General features: G+C 51.9%; 8 protein-coding genes across 8 annotated transcripts; 5 read left to right on the top strand and 3 right to left on the bottom strand.

Annotated features, from left to right (window-relative positions):
- Window positions 1–203: 203 nt before the first annotated feature.
- N7496_003074 (tRNA methyltransferase TRM7) lies at window positions 204–1,520 on the top strand (the record flags this gene model as incomplete). Its single annotated transcript, XM_056696005.1, has 1 exon — window positions 204–1,520. The coding sequence occupies one exon, from the start codon at window positions 204–206 to the stop codon at window positions 1,518–1,520; it is 1,317 nt and encodes a 438-aa protein (XP_056558217.1).
- A 1,049-nt stretch (window positions 1,521–2,569) lies between these two features.
- N7496_003073 (sulfite reductase subunit alpha) lies at window positions 2,570–5,716 on the bottom strand (the record flags this gene model as incomplete). Its single annotated transcript, XM_056696004.1, has 1 exon — window positions 2,570–5,716. One exon carries the CDS (start codon window positions 5,714–5,716, stop codon window positions 2,570–2,572), a length of 3,147 nt encoding a protein of 1,048 aa, XP_056558216.1.
- Window positions 5,717–6,286: 570 nt separating this feature from the next.
- On the top strand, window positions 6,287–7,793 carry N7496_003072 (acyl-CoA dehydrogenase family protein; the record flags this gene model as incomplete). The annotated part of the gene is made up of 4 exons (XM_056696003.1): window positions 6,287–6,619; window positions 6,694–6,944; window positions 6,994–7,601; window positions 7,660–7,793. 4 exons carry the CDS (start codon window positions 6,287–6,289, stop codon window positions 7,791–7,793), a joined length of 1,326 nt encoding a protein of 441 aa, XP_056558215.1.
- Window positions 7,794–8,068: 275 nt separating this feature from the next.
- On the top strand, window positions 8,069–8,879 carry N7496_003071 (uncharacterized protein; the record flags this gene model as incomplete). Its single annotated transcript, XM_056696002.1, has 2 exons — window positions 8,069–8,107; window positions 8,202–8,879. The coding sequence occupies 2 exons, from the start codon at window positions 8,069–8,071 to the stop codon at window positions 8,877–8,879; spliced, it is 717 nt and encodes a 238-aa protein (XP_056558214.1).
- A 188-nt stretch (window positions 8,880–9,067) lies between these two features.
- On the bottom strand, window positions 9,068–10,075 carry N7496_003070 (uncharacterized protein; the record flags this gene model as incomplete). Its single annotated transcript, XM_056696001.1, has 1 exon — window positions 9,068–10,075. One exon carries the CDS (start codon window positions 10,073–10,075, stop codon window positions 9,068–9,070), a length of 1,008 nt encoding a protein of 335 aa, XP_056558213.1.
- Window positions 10,076–10,529: 454 nt separating this feature from the next.
- Window positions 10,530–11,567, top strand: N7496_003069 (DUF3425 domain-containing protein; the record flags this gene model as incomplete). The annotated part of the gene is made up of 2 exons (XM_056696000.1): window positions 10,530–10,650; window positions 10,699–11,567. 2 exons carry the CDS (start codon window positions 10,530–10,532, stop codon window positions 11,565–11,567), a joined length of 990 nt encoding a protein of 329 aa, XP_056558212.1.
- A 100-nt stretch (window positions 11,568–11,667) lies between these two features.
- N7496_003068 (uncharacterized protein) lies at window positions 11,668–12,144 on the bottom strand (the record flags this gene model as incomplete). Its single annotated transcript, XM_056695999.1, has 1 exon — window positions 11,668–12,144. The coding sequence occupies one exon, from the start codon at window positions 12,142–12,144 to the stop codon at window positions 11,668–11,670; it is 477 nt and encodes a 158-aa protein (XP_056558211.1).
- A 3,617-nt stretch (window positions 12,145–15,761) lies between these two features.
- On the top strand, window positions 15,762–16,100 carry N7496_003067 (uncharacterized protein; the record flags this gene model as incomplete). Its single annotated transcript, XM_056695998.1, has 1 exon — window positions 15,762–16,100. The coding sequence occupies one exon, from the start codon at window positions 15,762–15,764 to the stop codon at window positions 16,098–16,100; it is 339 nt and encodes a 112-aa protein (XP_056558210.1).
- Window positions 16,101–16,567: the final 467 nt, after the last annotated feature.

Here is a 16,567-nt window from a genome sequence, read left to right as displayed (position 1 = left end):
CTGTTTCAAATGATCAGGCTTACGTATTTGGGAAGCTGGGAAAAAGCTGATCGGGGAAGTCGCAAGAGAAAAAAAGCGGCAGAAACATTCCGCCTCGGAAATCTTATCGGCGGTGCTCCCCACGTTAAAATTACTCCGCGACAAAAGCCCACCAGAAGCCAATTTCGAATTTCCATTGGGCTTATTAAGTCCCATTTCTCAACATGGGCAAGTCTTCCAAAGATAAGCGCGATGCTTATTATCGCCTGGCGAAAGAGCAAAATTGGCGCGCGCGTTCCGCCTTCAAGCTCATTCAAATCGACGAGCAATTCGACCTTTTCGAATATGAGAATCCGGGCCGTGTGACAAGAGTCGTGGATCTTTGTGCTGCACCGGGCAGTTGGAGTCAGGTTCTCAGTCGCGTCTTGATCAAGGGCGAGAGCTTCGGACGGCGGGCATGGATCGACAAGAAGCGAAGAGAGAAGGAGGTCTTGGACAACGCCGATAATGCGACGACGAGCACGGACAATGAACCCGAAATTCCGTTTGGAGAGAGCGATCCAAGCTCCGAATTGAAGCCTCGAAAGAACGTCAAGATTGTCTCAATTGACCTGCAACCTATGGCACCCCTCGAGGGTATCACCACCCTCAAAGCCGACATCACCCACCCTTCTACCATTCCTCTTCTCTTGCGTGCACTAGACCCCGAAGCCTACGAATCCTCTACACCTTCTTCCGACTCAACGTCACAAACTCCGGTAGCGATTAAGCAACCTCACCCAGTTGACCTAGTCATTTCCGATGGTGCACCGGACGTGACAGGTCTACATGACCTCGATATCTATATTCAATCACAATTGCTATACGCGGCGTTGAACCTTGCCATGGGAGTACTGCGGCCGGGCGGCAAGTTCGTTGCGAAGATTTTCCGAGGCAGAGATGTCGACCTTCTCTACGCGCAATTGCGCACCGTCTTTGAGCGAGTTAGCGTTGCGAAGCCACGTAGCAGTCGTGCCAGCAGTCTGGAGGCTTTCGTGGTGTGTGAGGGATTCATTCCTCCTATTGAGGAGGACGGTGTAGTCGGCATGGCAGCCTTGAAGAACCCTCTATTTGGCGGGGCTGCAGCACCCAAGCCTATTTCCGGAGATGGAAACTTGGCCGTCGAAGTACGTGAGGAGCTGGACGAAGATGCCAATGCTCGTCAATTGTTGACACAACCGTCCTCCACCAAGGGCATCTCGACTCCTGGTCATTCAATTGAGGTGCGGCATCTGCACACATCTACTTCCGAGGATCAACCCCCACCACAGAAGCTCCCCAGCAAGTTTGCAGTGGAGCACCGGTGGATTCCCTCTTTCATCGCTTGTGGTGATCTCTCCGCTTGGGACTCGGATGCAACTTATACTCTGCCACCTGACTATGTTACGTTGGACCCAGTGCAGCCTCCCACGGCGCCTCCATATCGGAAGGCTTTGGAATTGAGGAAGCAAATGGGTGGAGCTTATGGAAAGACCAAGCTCAGGGTAGCTGGACAATCATAATGTCTCATGTGACATGCAGTTATGAATGAATAAAATCAATTTAGATGACCTTGCAAAGATTCACAGTAGAGGGAGTTGAAGTCAGGGAGTTAGGATGATCAACGCTATATATGTACGCGAGACATAATTTGCTTGTGCCCAGGGCTTTCGGTCCAAAGAAATATCATTACGAAAATCGGTCCCAGAGTTTCATCCAATGCCAGTTTTATTTCAATGGCTTGTCCGAAATGGAGCGGTAGGATGATCTCGGTCTAGTGGTCCCTCGTTAAAAACGGGAATTGTTGCACAAAAAAGAGACCAACCCTTTGCTATAGGAGATCAATTCCTGTAGGCGGATCAACGTACGCTCAGGACCCACATTGAGATCCATCCGATAAATTAAAAAACACCAAAAAATGCTCACTGCCAGATTTGAACTAGCGACTTCGTGATTACTAGTCACGCACTCTACCAACTGAGTTAAGCGAGCTGGTCTGATGGAAGAAAAGGGCAGGTTTTTACATTATCACTCAGTCTCAGTGTAATTTTGACCATTTACAAGCAGAGAGCAGAGGTACCAGTCTTCGTTGCTTCTGTTACATGAAATATATATCTCCGCAATTAACATACGTCTGACCATAGGCCCGATGAACATCCACCTTCTAAGGAGAATTCATGCGCACGTATGCTGGTGTATTTGAAGGACATTAAATTGATTAATCAAATTCCATTACCGAACAGAATTACCACAGGCTGCGCCTAATTTAACAAAGGACGCAGTGAGAAAAATGTGAAGTCTCAAATTTCTACTAAAAGGATTACCACGAGCAAAGAGGCACCTATAGCTATACTATCTTACAGCACATCAACCTTAAAGACCTCAGACCTACAGTATCTGGAATAAGGTTACTAAAATAGAAAATTATGATCAAATCATGAATCTCAGATGCATTTTGAAGTCTATGAAACGGCAGATTCGCTAGGCCAAATCAAAAGGATCTAAGGGGTAAAGCGGGGAATAGCAAAACAAAAAAAGCTCATCATCAGATCATAATGCCAACACAAGACGTCTAGTACACCTCCAGAACATAGCGCTCCTCATCCTTGAGCTTCTCAATCTCCTTGCGAGTCTCGACCTTCTTGCCATTGGCCTTGGCCTCGGTGGCAATAGCCTCCTCCAGGACAGCAGTGACGTCGGGAACGGGCCAGGTGGGGCCGCACAGGTAGAAGGCACCCTCCTCGCGGATGTATGCCTGGACAATCTCGGGAAGAGACTGGCGCATGCGGTCCTGGATGTAGATCTTCTCGGGCTGATCACGAGAGAAGGCTGCACCAAGGAGGGTGATGACACCGGCAGCCTGGTAGGCCTCCCACTCCTCACCGTAGCAGTACTCCTCGCGCTGGTGGCGGGAGCCCATGTACAGCAGGACGGAACCAATCTCCTTGCCCTGGGCCTTCTCAAGAGCGCGGTGCTGGATGAAGGCACGGAAGGGAGCAAGACCGGTACCCAGACCAGCCATGATGAGGGGCTGGGTCGACTTGGGGGGCAGCTTCATGACACTGGACTTGACGCTGACGCTGACCGGAGTGCCGGGTTGCAGGCGGCTCAGGTAGCGAGTAGCCAGACCGAAGCGGTCGCGGCCCTTGGGGTCGGTCCAGCCGACAGCGACAATCATCAGAGCGACGATGGTCGGGCTGACCTTCTGGCACGAGGCGATGGAGTACTCACGGCGCTTCAGAGGGCCGACAATGCGGACAATCTCGTGGAAGTCGGGGTGAGCAGAGGGGTACTCGAGCAGCACATCGGCGAAGGTGATAGTGTCAACCTCAGCGCGACGCTTGAACTCGTCGGCACCAGAGGGGCCACCAAGAGTGAGGAGGTCAGTCTTCTCCTTCTCGTCGGTGGCGAACTCGGCCAGAGCCTCGTAGAAGCGCTTGGGTGGGCGACCGAAGATGTCGACATTCTGCACGAGGGCCTGGTAGACAGTGCGGTTCTCGAGCACTGCGGGGTTCTCACGGCTGGGGACCTCGACAATGGCATCGGGGTTCAAGCCGTAGAACTCAATGAACTTGACAACGTCCTCGGGATCGTTCTCAGCGTGGACACCCAGGGCCTCACCAATGTCGTAGGTGAGACCAGAGTCACCAAGATCAAACTCAATGTGGAAGATGTTACGGTCATAGGTGACGGGGGTGAGACGGCGGTTCTCCTTGACGTGGACGGTGAAGGTCTTGGTGGCCAGGTCAGGGCGGAGAGCGGTCTTGGTGTCAAAGGCCTCCTTGAAGGCCAGACCACGGGCAGCAGTCTCCCAGTCCTTGAGCAGAGTTGCGGGCTCGGACTCATCCTTGTCGAAGGAGACGAAGCTGTTGGCGGAGATGTCCTTGGGAAGCTGAGCGGCCTCGCTGACACCTTCGGGCTCCTTCCAGGACTCGGGAACCTCAATCTGGCGCAGAACCTTCTCGAGGGCCTTGGCCACGGTCTCCAAGGTCTCGGCATTGCCGGAGATGGAAGCCAGCTTCTTGGTGGCGATGCCCTCCTGAGTGGGAAGGGCCACGCGGATGAAGGAAGCCTGGAGAATCACGGCCTCCAGAGAAGAGTCCTCAACAGCCGAGGGGTCGACAACGAAGAGGGAGATACCGCGCTGAGCAACAGTCTGGCGGAAAGCGGCAGGCAGCTTCTTCTCAAGGTCTTCGTCCTTAACACCAGGAGCGCTGATGATAACCTTAGCATTGTCCTTGACGGAGGCAAGGACATCAACGTCGTTAAGCAGGGCAATGCTTCCAACGTAGGAGACATCGGCAGCAGTGACGGCATAAGGAGCATCGATGATCTTAGCACTCTTGCGAATGTCAACGCGGATGGCACCGCCCTGAACCAGGTTGTCGTGAACCTTGCTGACGGTGACATTGCTTGCCGAGTCAGCGGCAAGAGCCTGGCTGAGGGTGAGGGAAGCCTCCTCGGCAACAGAGCTGTCAACGTCCCAGAAGGTGTACTCCTGGACAGTGGCAGGATCCAGGAGCTGCAGAGGAGCGGCCTCGTTGGTGGCGCTGTCAACAGCAAGGATGGGCTTATCGAAGATGCGCTGGAATGCTGCAGCAATGTTGACCAGGTCCCAGCGCTGAGAGCGAGAGTACTTGATCTCAACAGTGGATGGGGAGTGCTCGCGGCCGGTGGCAAAGGTCAGAGCGGCAAGGACATCCTCGTACAGGGCGGAGTGAACGCCCTCCTCCTGGACGGCCTGCTCGCTGGAAACCTGACCAAGAACACCGACGGTCTTGGTAGACTGGGGAAGGACACGCAGGAACTCCTCCTCGACGAAGGGGCGGTAGACACGGACGTTGACGACACCAATGTGCACGCCATCCTTGGCCAGAGAGCGAGCAACCTGAGCAGCAAGAGCAGCCTCAACGGTACCGAAGACGACAAGAACGGAAACGGGCTCGGCGTGACCGTGGTACTCGAAAGCACCGTAGTCGGTGCCGAGCTCGCCGTTGAGAGTCTTCAAGAGATCCAAGAGCTTGCCCTGAGCATCGAGGTGGCGGTTGCGAGAGTCATCAAGAGACTTGCGAACGTTCTCGTAAGCGCGAGAAAGACCCTCCTTGTCCAGAACATCAATGACACGGGTAGTCTCTCGGCCGACACGGACACCGTCATAGATGTGGATGGAGGGCAAGACGGAGGCGAGGAGAGTGGTGAAGAGGGCCATGTGCTGGGACTCGTGAGCAGAGCCGCTGGAGACCAGACCCAAGCCGAGATCCTCAGCAAGAGAAAGGGCCGAAGCATAGTCGGAAACGAGGCCGTCCTCGCTAGTATAGTCGACGGCGGCAACATGCGCAGCCACCGGGCTGGCAACGGAGTACAGCAGAGAGAGCTGCTCCAACGCAGAGCGCATATAGGGGAGGGTGGCAGAGGAAGCAACAATTCCCTGGGGAACGTGGCGCTTCTTCAGATCAAAGTCCTGGGAGAACAGATAACCCAGGGCGAGGTTTCCGGCACCCTGGCGGGTCTCGAGGGTCTTGACAACGGGAGATTCGCCATTGGTCTTGGTCTCCTGGGCTGCAGACCACTCACGCAGAGCAGCATCAAGGTCGAAGGTCTCTGGGGAGTAGGAGAAGATCTTGTCGCTCAGAAGGTACGCCACCTGCTGAATGAGGGTCTGGGCGGTAGTATATGTAGGGCCCGAGAGGGCAGACAGGGCGGGATTCGTGGCACCCATGGTGATTATTTGTTCTTGTCTGATATTGCGCCCACAGCAACAATATCTACAATGATGGACAAGAAGGATATCACCCCAAATTAAAAGGAATAATGTGGAGGAAAGAGAGGGGGAGAGACAGGAAACCCATAAGTATAGAAAAACCCCCAGGGCATTTGCCCAAAGCGGCCTAGCGGAGAGCACGCAATCACGCAATTTTCTTATCGATAGGCAAAGTCCCGATGCCGGATGGCGACTTTCTTATCGATAAGGAAATTTTTGTGGAGCTGAGTCAGGGTCTTGGCATGTCATGCATAACCTTAATTAGTAATACACATGCACATAACTTAGTCAATCCAGTTATGCTTGGAGTTGGCACCCGTCCCGTGGGCTCATGTGACGAGGAATGTGCCGCACCGAGCCTCGGTCGCGGCGTCGAAACTGGAGACCAAATGCGGGACTGCGGAGACGATCCCCAAGAAGCTGTGCGGAGTACATAATTAACCACTCCTCTTGCGCAGCCTTGTAAACATTTCATGATATTCCAACATCTCATCCTCATATAGACATCACCTTTCATATCCTCTCAAAATGGCAGAAAACTCCCCTAACCCTGTCCCCTTCTCAGAGCCGCCCTATCTACGTGGTCTCCCATCTCCTTACATCACAGACGCCCACCGCGAGTTCCAGAAGCGATGCCGCAAATTCGCATGGGAAAACCTGATTCAACATGCTATGGAATGGGAAAAGGCAGGCACTGTGCCAGAGCATGTCTTTGATACTTTCTGCAAGCACAACATGCTGTTGCCAAACATGCCTGCTCCACTTCCCGTGGACTGGCTGAAGCGACTGGGAATCAATGATATTCTGGGTGTCAAAGTCGAGGATTGGGATTACATTTACACTGGAATTTACTGTGATGAGGTCAGTTTGCCTGGGTAGAAAGATATGATTCTCTAGGAGATGCCCAAGACACTAATTTGTGGCTTCATGTATAGCTTGCTCGTTCCGGCTTGAGTGGTCCCGGTGGATCATTGAATGCAGGCTTTGCCTTTGGCATTCCTCCGATTGTCAAGTTTGGCAGCAAAGAACTACAGGAACGATTCCTCCCTGATCTTCTTACCGGCAAGAAGCGTGCCTGTATCGCCATCACCGAGCCCGAGGCTGGCAGTGACGTCGCGAACATCGTCACCACTGCCACCAAGAGTGCCGATGGAAAGCACTATATCATTAATGGAACCAAGAAATGGTAGAACACATTTACTCTCGATTTGAATATACTGCTAATCATTGATTAGGATCACCAACGGTATCTGGTCCGACTATGCGACCATGGCTGTCCGAACTGGTGGCCCCGGCCCTACTGGTCTCTCGGTGCTGGTCGTTCCCCTGAAGAACCACACCGGCGTCACCATGCGTCGCCTAAAGGTCTCCGGCCAGATCACTGGTGGTACCACTTACATCGAGCTCGACGATGTCAAGGTTCCAGTGTCGAACCTCATCGGTAAGGAGGGCCAGGGTATGCGCATTATCATGACCAACTTCAACCACGAACGACTTGTCATCTCGGTTGGAGTCACTCGTGCTGCCCGTGTGGCTCTTTCTGCCGCTTTCTCTTACTGTCTCAAGCGTGAGGCCTTTGGCAAGACCCTCATGGACCAGCCCGTGGTGCGACATCGTCTTGCCAAGGCTGGTGCCGAGCTTGAAACTATGTATGCTTGGGTCGAGCAAATCCTCTACCAGCTCTGCCATCTCAGCAAAGAGGAAAGTGACATCCAGCTTGGTGGTTTGACTGCCTTGGCAAAGGCAAAGTCGGCGATGGTGCTTAATGAGTGTGCCCAAGTTGCTGTGCTTTTGTTCGGTGGCAATGGCTTCACGCAGACTGGCCAGGGCGAACTTGTTGAAGGTGAGATAATATCTAGGGTCTCTGAGAGTTTCAAAGCTAACAATGTTGCCTTCTATAGCAATTCTTCGAGACGTTCCTGGTGCCCGTATCCCCGGTGGATCGGAAGATGTTTTGCTTGATTTGTCCGTGCGTCAATTGGTCAAGATCTACCAAGCACAGGAAAAGATGCTGTCCAAGACCTCCAAGATCTAGGTCATCTTGGAAACCTCAAATTGTACCACACATAAATTCGTATCTATAGCATCAATACAACTCCATACCCAGATGTTAAAATTTCATTTTTATCATGCCATAACTCTCTGTCGCCTCCATACTTAGTGGGGGCTGGTGGCTCGGTCGGCTTTACAGGAAAGCTTAAGGTTAGCTCCGACGGATGACGAAACCGCAGAAGACCACAGCCACTTCCCACCTGCTCCTTTCTTTGACACTCGCAACCCTCCATCTGAGTAATATCGAAGAAAGAAACCATGGCGAATGTCGCGTTGATCGGATGCACAGGCATGGTGGTACGAACATAATCTTCCCCTATCGCTATCCTTTTTGATCGCATAAACAAAGGGACGCAAACACCCCCCACTAACCCAATCTCCATCTACACAGGGATCCCACATCCTCACCAGCCTGCTGTCCAACTCGAGTATCAGTCGAGTTGACACAATCTCCCGTCGAACCCCTCAAGTTGCCGGCGGCGCCCCGCAATCCAAGCTCACCACTTTCGTATCCGACAAAACCGAAAGCTGGGCCGGACAGCTTTCATCGCTCACGCCCACCCCGGAAATCTTCATCTCCGCCTTCGCCACGACCAGGGCTAATGCGGGCGGATTCGAGAATCAGTATAAGATCGAGCATGGCTTGAATGTTGAACTGGCGCGTGCCGCGCGCGACGCTGGCGTCAAGGTCTACGTGTTGATCTCCAGCGCGAACGCGAACAAGGCTTCTTCAATTCCCTACACGCGCATGAAGGGTGAGATCGAAGAGGATGTGAAGGCGCTCGGATTTGATCGCACTGTGATTGTGCGCCCTGGTTTGATTACCGGTACGCGGGAGGAGAGTCGCCCGTTGGAGGCGTCTATTCGTTTCATTGCTGGGTGGGCTGGAAAGCTGCACTCGGGATTGAAGGATGGCTGGGCGCAGGACTCGGATGTTATCGCTCGGGCCGCGGTTAATGCTGGTCTGAAGGCACTTGAGGGGGATGTTCCTGCTGGCAGTGAGAAGGTGTGGAATCTTGACGGCAGTCAGATCATTGCGCTTGGAAAGGAGTCTACTACCGCGTCTTAGTGAGTCGGTTATGTTGATTCTCACGGTTGTATCTTGATTCCCCTTCAAAAACATTCTAGTCTTCCTTTTGCATTCTCTAGTGTTGTTGATGAAATTCACAGTGATTATGATTATGGACGGAAGAATATCTAAAAATAAACGAATAACATGATCCCACGAATGTTCAAAATCCCACGCTAACTAGTCCATCAATTCTCGCTCGATAATCCGACCATCTCCAGCGAATCCTTCCACAGTCGAGCCTCGTCCTCGGCGCAGTAAGTATGGGGCACCGCATCCCCACCCAAGGGGTTCTCATCATAGTCTCCTCGAGCAGCTACTGCGCAATTGTCAAGGAGTAGGCCACCCTTGCCTGCCAATTCCTCAGAAACAGCGCCCCAAACTGTAGTTGCAGCTCCCTGCTCAGGACTCTTCTGGAATTTCTGAACCATCGGATTCTGCAACAGTGCCTGGATCTCCTCCTCAGACATGTGTCTTCCCAAAGAAGTGGCAATAATTCCCGGGTTCAGACTGGTCGCATGCAGACCCTGCGATCCGTAACGGCGCTCAATCTCGTTTGCCATGTACACATTGGCAATCTTTGACTGGGCGTATGCACCCCGAGGATCATAGCCGCCTTTCTGGTAGTGGTAGTTGTCTGACGGCCCTAATCCTCGCGCCATTCGATGGCTAGAGGAAGACACGATGACCACGCGAGATTGGAATTCTGAGGAAGAGCCTGCTAGTAGTGCAGGCCTCAGCAGCTCGAAGAAGAGAAAGTGCGCGAGATGATTGGTCGCGAATTGAAGCTCGTAGCCTTGATCCGTAAGCTGGAGATCCTTGACGGCCATGACTCCCGCATTGCAGACGAGAATGGTGATCTTGTCTGTCTTGGAAAGTATGTTTTGAGCAGCGGTTCGCACGCTTTCCAGAGAGGTGTGATCCATGTGGATCAATTCCATTCGGTGTGGATCGAAGATGTCGCCAAGGGCACTCTTTGCTCTGTCTAGGTCTCGGGCCGTCATGTAAAGAGTTGCGCCGGTTGCTGCGAGGGCACGAGCAGTTTCGACACCAAGACCGGAGGAAACACCGGTGATGATGACGGCTTTGCCGACAAGTTTGTCTTCCATTTGCTCGTCATGGATGATTTGCATGGCAGTTGGTCGAGCATCGTTGGCTCCCTGAGGATCTGCGTGTGCGACAGAGTATCGAGACATGATAGATGATAAGGTTGGAGTTTGATGTATAGATAGTCAAGCCAGATAGTTGAAGTATGTATTGAATCTTTACAATGTGAGGTGATGATTTCCATCTCGTTGGAAAATTGCTCCCTTCTTATACCTTTTTCTTCCCTCTTTGAATACATCCCAGATATCGGCTTGCGGCACCCAACTGTTGATGCTCACAAATGCTGGCTGACAGTTTTTACCGCTTTAGGTGAGAGCCGCTACGATCAATAAAGCAATCAAGCAGGCACAAGGCTGGCGCTGACTCGTCCAGGTCTCCACGAATCAACGGTCAGCCCCCGGCTGACGCTTTTTGCCTCTTTAGGTATAGACTAATAACGGGTTTCAATTCATCCGAGTCAATCGGCCTTCTCGAAGTATCGACGCTGACAACTTTGATCCTTTTCCTCATCATCTGTCCTTTATCTGTATAATCAAACTAGCGATGGCTACACTCGCCCCGGCCGACTTCCTGCGGCGCAACCCAGCACCGAATGCTCCGAGTGAGGCTGATCAACGAAGACTGCGCAAAAAGATACAGAACCGGCTAAACCAGAGGGCGCGCAGTCAGTGATCAATTTCATTTTTGACTCGCTCGTCTACTATACCCGTAGAAGTACCTACTAAAAGCTTCCTAGGAATGCGACTACAAGCGAAGAACGGGCCGCAGGCCTACCAAGTACATCGTTGGCGAATCGATACCAATGACGAGCCGCAACAGATAAGCGCCATATCAAGAGCAGTCAAAGACGGTCCTCGTCATGCCACCGGAGGCTCAGAAAATAATGTTCTCGAGTCTCTGCCAAGAAGTCAATCGACCTTGGGCTTGAAAATCAATCCGACGGCATCGGGACCATCACTGCCCGCCGATAATCTACTTCACCTAATCCATTATAATACTTTCCGCGGGCTATACAACAACAAAGTCATACTAGGAACAGCAGCAGTCTCTTGGGAACCAGAGACCCTGCCAGACCTTTTCGACAAGGCATTCCCCGGTTTCTCAGTCGTCTTGCCCTTCGCCCCCGGCCTACCAAGCAATCTAAGCCCATCCGAATCACAAAGGAACATCGTGCATTCGACCTGGATCAACCTAATACCCTTTGCCGCGATGCGCGAGAACCTTATTCGCTGGGAAACTTGTTTTGACCATGAAGCCTTCGCGCGTGATCTTGTGGGTAACGTGGCTGATCCGGAAATCTTCCCTCAGCCGCGGTATTCACGTATAGCGACGCCGGTACGGGATAATTACTCGCTATCTGGTGATGAAGATGATGACGAGGTAACTGCGAATAGGAATGGATTGATTTTATGGGGAGAGTCGTACGATGTTAATAGCTGGGAGGTTACGCCGGGATTTTTGCGCAAGTGGGCGTGGGTAATGCAGGGCTGTGAAGAGTTGATTGTTTCTAGTAACCGGTGGAGAAGGATAAGAGGGGAGGAGCCACTACGTTTCTCGATAAGTGTTGAAGTTCTCAAGTAATCTTGTGATATATCAATAACCCTAATTTACATTTCGCAAAGTGATGCTATTCGTTTTTCTATAGTGCCGTGCTCAGTGTCACTAAACAGTAGCCGCCATTTCACCGACTAAAAACATGAGTACCATCCTCTTTCACTTCAACCCTGCGACGCTTATTCGGGTGCCCTCTTTTGCTCGTCTCTTCCTTATCCGCATTCCTTGCTGGCCCTCCTTCCTGCGGCCCTCGCCAGGTATTGGCTGCCTTATTAGCACCACTCACGTTCAACGTTCCCTGTCTCCCCTTCGTTTTGGCCTCTTGCTCAGCCGCCTCCAGCTCGCTCTCGGGAGATGTATTAGAGGGATCAAATGCAGAGTCGTGTTGGGCAATTTGATCATCGGTGCCGGTTTTGGTCGCTTCTGATGGATGTGGATCGAGCGCTTCGCGGTCAAAATCTCTAGTATCGGCCCCTTGCTTGTATAGGCGAGGAGCGGCAATGAAGTTGCGGGATACGGCGGCTGGCCGGGGTAGGATTGCGGCAGAGTGGGAGGGGCGGTTTGGTCGTGCCTGTCGGCCGCTGGAAATGAGGCTCTTCCACATGGTTTTTGGATCGACGGTGTTGTGATTGGAGTTGAGATGGTCTGTGTGCAGGTGCAGATGGATTGTGTTGATTGCATGGATGATTGCGGATAGGAAAGTGGGAGAGAATGATCACAAGAACAGAATCTCCACAAAATTAGGAAATCCATCGTGGATGCCATTCCAGAGCTTCCTGTAACCCTGTTCTCGCTATCTGGAGAGAATCATGCTGACGTCACATATCCACGTACCAGGTATATGGACTGCTAACCATTTTCAGTAATCTGCTAGAATAGGAAGCTGAGAATTCAAATATAATACTCATCGCTTAATAGAAAAATAGAGGCTGCATGAATCAATTCATTTATTTCCACGATATTTGATATATTGCTAATCCTCGAAAAGGGCAAACGCTGCCACGTCAACCAAGGCCGAAGGGCGTCGTTCTCCATCTAGTCCCGATTACGAACAACCTGCATGGAGATCAATTTTTGCTTCGTTTTGTACGAGCATCAGAGTTCAGCTCATATTGCCTTCGGGATACCATTAATGGAAAATGAAGGGTTGCAAAGCCGGGCCTGGATACTTGTGTCAGTTGCACCGCCTTGATAGCAAGAGGTGGCTTGCATGAATAATACATTGGATGTTTAATGACCTGAATATTTGTCAATAATAAAAAAAATTCGGATCGACGCTACGCCCGAAAGATTGAAAAGGGAAACAAAGTTCCGTGCATAGGTTCTACGGATATGCAGAGACGGAGGACTCCACAAGATTGAGGGACTCATGGCATCTACAGTAGCAGCATGCAGATGCTAGGACCTGTTCATCCTCCCATCGACCAATAGCCGTCGGGCTTGATCTGCCACGGCGTAAGAGTCCATGATATATGCACGAGTAGGCCTTGCACATTGTGGGTGGGGAAATTTGTCGCTAGCTGCAGATGACCAATACCCCCGTCCGGGGTTGTTATTGGCCGCTGTGGTCGACTGCAAGTGAGGCTTCCTCCATCGCCGGGCCAATCTGAGCGAGCAAGTCCAGTCCAGAGGCGGCGGCCCTTTGGCTCTTCAGTCCCAAACTTCACATAGTCTGCCACCATTTGTCGCCAGGCAGAGGCATGCGCGTGGAGGGTGCGGGAGCCTCCGTCCACTTTAAGATCACGGGATCAGAGGAGCCCAGCAGAGTGGGAGCATGTATGCGGGTCTAAGAATCCAATTTCAACGTTGTAGTATGGGAAGGCAGAGTCCATGGCGCACAAAATTCGCCCCAAAAGGGTACTGGCCGAATCTCCAGGTCTTTGAAAGTATCTCCGGCAACTTCGCTTGTTGGGCAGAAAGCAAGCCCGCGAATTTTCATGACTTTGGGTCTGATCCTTGTCCGGCAGAGGTCCGGGTTCACCCAGTATGGAACAGGACCTTTTTCTTTCTCTCTTCGGTGGTAAGACGGGGCGAGAGGCAAAAGGAGCAGGGGGGCTTGGGAAGCTGATTCGAGAGTTTTTGGGCCTGATGCAACCCGTTTGCCGCTCGAAAATGATCGATCCGCTCCGATGTGACGCCCATTGAGGCTGTTCGCCGCCATTCAGGGATGTGTGGATGCCAGCTCAACAGTCTTGCCATGGATCATCGTCCCAAATGCGGGCAGTGGACGTACTGGAGAGCGGTGGTCTCCGATGATCGTGCGTCGTATCGAGGGACAACCACCACCTCTCAGGTGTCCTAACCAGCAGGGGATGCAGCCACTTCCCGCATCAAAAACTGGAAATGGATACCCTCCTGTACCAATTTCCATGACAGGGATAAAAGGTCTGGATCTTCGTGTGGAGTGTTTTCGGGGATCCAAAGATATTCGAATCTTCTTGACCCACGGCCTCCCTGGTCAGCCTCCACTACCAGGAATCTGTGTACCGAGCCAGAAGCAATGTGCCACGTCAGAGTCTCCGAGCTTTGGTGCAGCTGCATGTGGTTCAGTAATATGTGGAAAGTGTCACGGTTCGTGTCTGCGACGAGTGCGGCACGGCATCCCAGGCCCTATCGTTTCCGCCCGAAAGAGCAAATGGACGCCAGAAAACCATACACATGAGTGAGGACGGATGCAGGACTCCTCCTCTGCAGGAAACAAAGATCAGCTGAATGAAAGTGGATGTTCCTCTCGTCCAACCCACAAATGGTTAAACTCCTGTACCGCCAGAAACCCAATTCGAAGGGCCGTGTCCCTGAGTGCTGGAGGTACCACTGACAGAGCCTCAGTGACGCGACTGTTGCCACCCGAGTGAAGGACCATTGGCTCAGACACACGGAGCGGAAAGGTGCGGCAGGGCGTGGGACGAGGATCAGGCCTCAATCCCAATATCCTTGTCATCATGACTCGGCGAAGGAACAGAATGGCGAGAAGGGGCCACTGAATCGGGTTGCAACCTCGTTTCTGAGACCATACCCAGTATCCGTAATTGCCTAGATGCAGGAGGTGTAATATTAGGGAAACGGGGCAATGATGCGAAGGTGCATCTGCAGGCAATCACACGGACGGTAACGCCGGATAGATTTGTTCTGTCGGCAGACAAAAGTGGTGTCGACCCGACGATGGTGTCAAAGCCCATAATGATTAGAATATTGGACCAATGGGAATGTAGACTGGGATGAAGAATATGGTGTGGTAGAGCATCCCAATCCAGGTGGGGTCGCAGGGAATGTGCCGAGTGTTGTCGCAATCGGGAAAGGTATCAACTTTTCCTTTCTTTTTTCCCCTTTGGTTGGAAGACAAGGTTATCCCGGAGTGACGGTGTCTGAAAATTGCATCAAATTGACAGCTGGCAGAGGCTGAGAGCAACTCAGCTATGCAGGATCGTCGATGCAAAACGCAACGCGATCACAGGAGCCTGATTCCATGCGAACTTCATGCACATGGGAGGCGGGGAAATGGAATGGCGAAGGCATAGTTGCAGCAGCTAGGACTCAAAAGAGGAAAGCTAACAGCCATCAATTGAGGGATTTTCCACCCGTTGTGAATCATCACGGGGATAGAAAGTTGCCACGACCGATAGCTGCATGCATCCTTGAAGCAACCGTTCATCCTTGGTGGCTCCATCCGAGAGACCTTGGGCATCTTACAGTCTCCACTCATCCGGAGAACTGCTCACAGCCAACCGGATCGACCTCGACCACGATGAGAGATGGATTGCGAGGAATGGGAAGACACGGACGATAAGCCGTCCCACACCAGCAAGCGTCGATCCTGAGAGGGCCATACGAAGTATGGAGGATCCAGGCGACGAGATAGAAATGTCGACCGAAACATAAATAGGACCATTCGGATCCTCTGGATGGACCACGAAGTTCAGAATCATCCCCTTGAGTTTCAAAACCATAACCTAGAGTCATCAATTCAGGTCCATAGCTCTCCTTCCTCAACAAGCTTCTTTTTATTTGGACGTACCGTGAAGCTTCCTTGGTGACACTCCCGAAAAGCCTTTCACGACGTCCACTCAGAGTGACCATTTCAACTGGTCAAGTGAGCTTCGGAAAGAAATCAAAGCCAATCGCGAAGCCCCCCTCAATCATCTGAAACAAATTCACCGGGTCCGGGAGTAAGTGGGTTTGATCAGACCTTAGAAGCGAGTGGCACTAAAGCATCTGATAGGCATGTGTTTTTACAACCAGAAGCGTTTCTCCTGTGGAGACTGGAGCTGGACCAGCTTCGCCCACCGGTGCAATTACGAGTATCGCACCGGCGAAACTTGCGGGATGAAGCTCGTTAATATGACCGAGAACGACAACAGCAAGTGCCGCCTCTGCGAGAAGATTGAAACCAAGTTCAGGCGGCGAAGCGCCGAGCTTGATCGCCTAGAACGGTGGAAGCGAGAAGGTGCCACTTTGGTTGCCTCCATCGATCGGTCCCACAAGCTCATTATGGAGCTGGATAAGGAAATTTGCGTTCTGCAACGGGAACGCGAGGATCGACGTCGAACGCTGCTGAGATAGCACCACTCTGTGTATTCAAAAATCTGCGCCCTTGATTCAGCGAGTGTCTTCGGTGTTCCTTGTCATTTGTCCGTTTGAGTTCTTGTGTTTCTGGTCCCATCGATTGGTGGATTGTTCAAGGCGTTTCATGTTTCACCACGCAGAATATAGTCTGTGACATCAAGTCTGAATCGAGTGTGCAATGTGACGAACATTATCATTTTTTTTCTAAAGAGTCTGAAGACCCCCCCGTAGAATTTTTCTCATTGGATGAGATGTGGTATTTGTCCTTTTTCAATAGGCTGACAGCGTCCAATGGATATATTGATGTGGGCTAGTCATGTTATAAGCGCCCTGGTTCTCTGGGTGAGCGTTTCGCTGAGACGGCTCCGTCTCATCGGAAGAAAGGGGGGCTTGTGCTGCAAATTCCCGAGCGAAAGCTCTAGTAAGCTATTGGAGCCTAGAGAAGGAACGTTTTTGGCCATTCA

This window comes from Penicillium cataractarum (assembly GCF_028827025.1).
Source record: "Penicillium cataractarum strain IBT 29864 chromosome Unknown utg000002l, whole genome shotgun sequence".
Classification (NCBI taxonomy): Eukaryota; Fungi; Ascomycota; class Eurotiomycetes; order Eurotiales; family Aspergillaceae; genus Penicillium; species Penicillium cataractarum.
The sequence above is the reverse complement of the archived record's forward strand: the minus strand, read 5'-3'. Positions and strand labels throughout refer to the sequence as shown.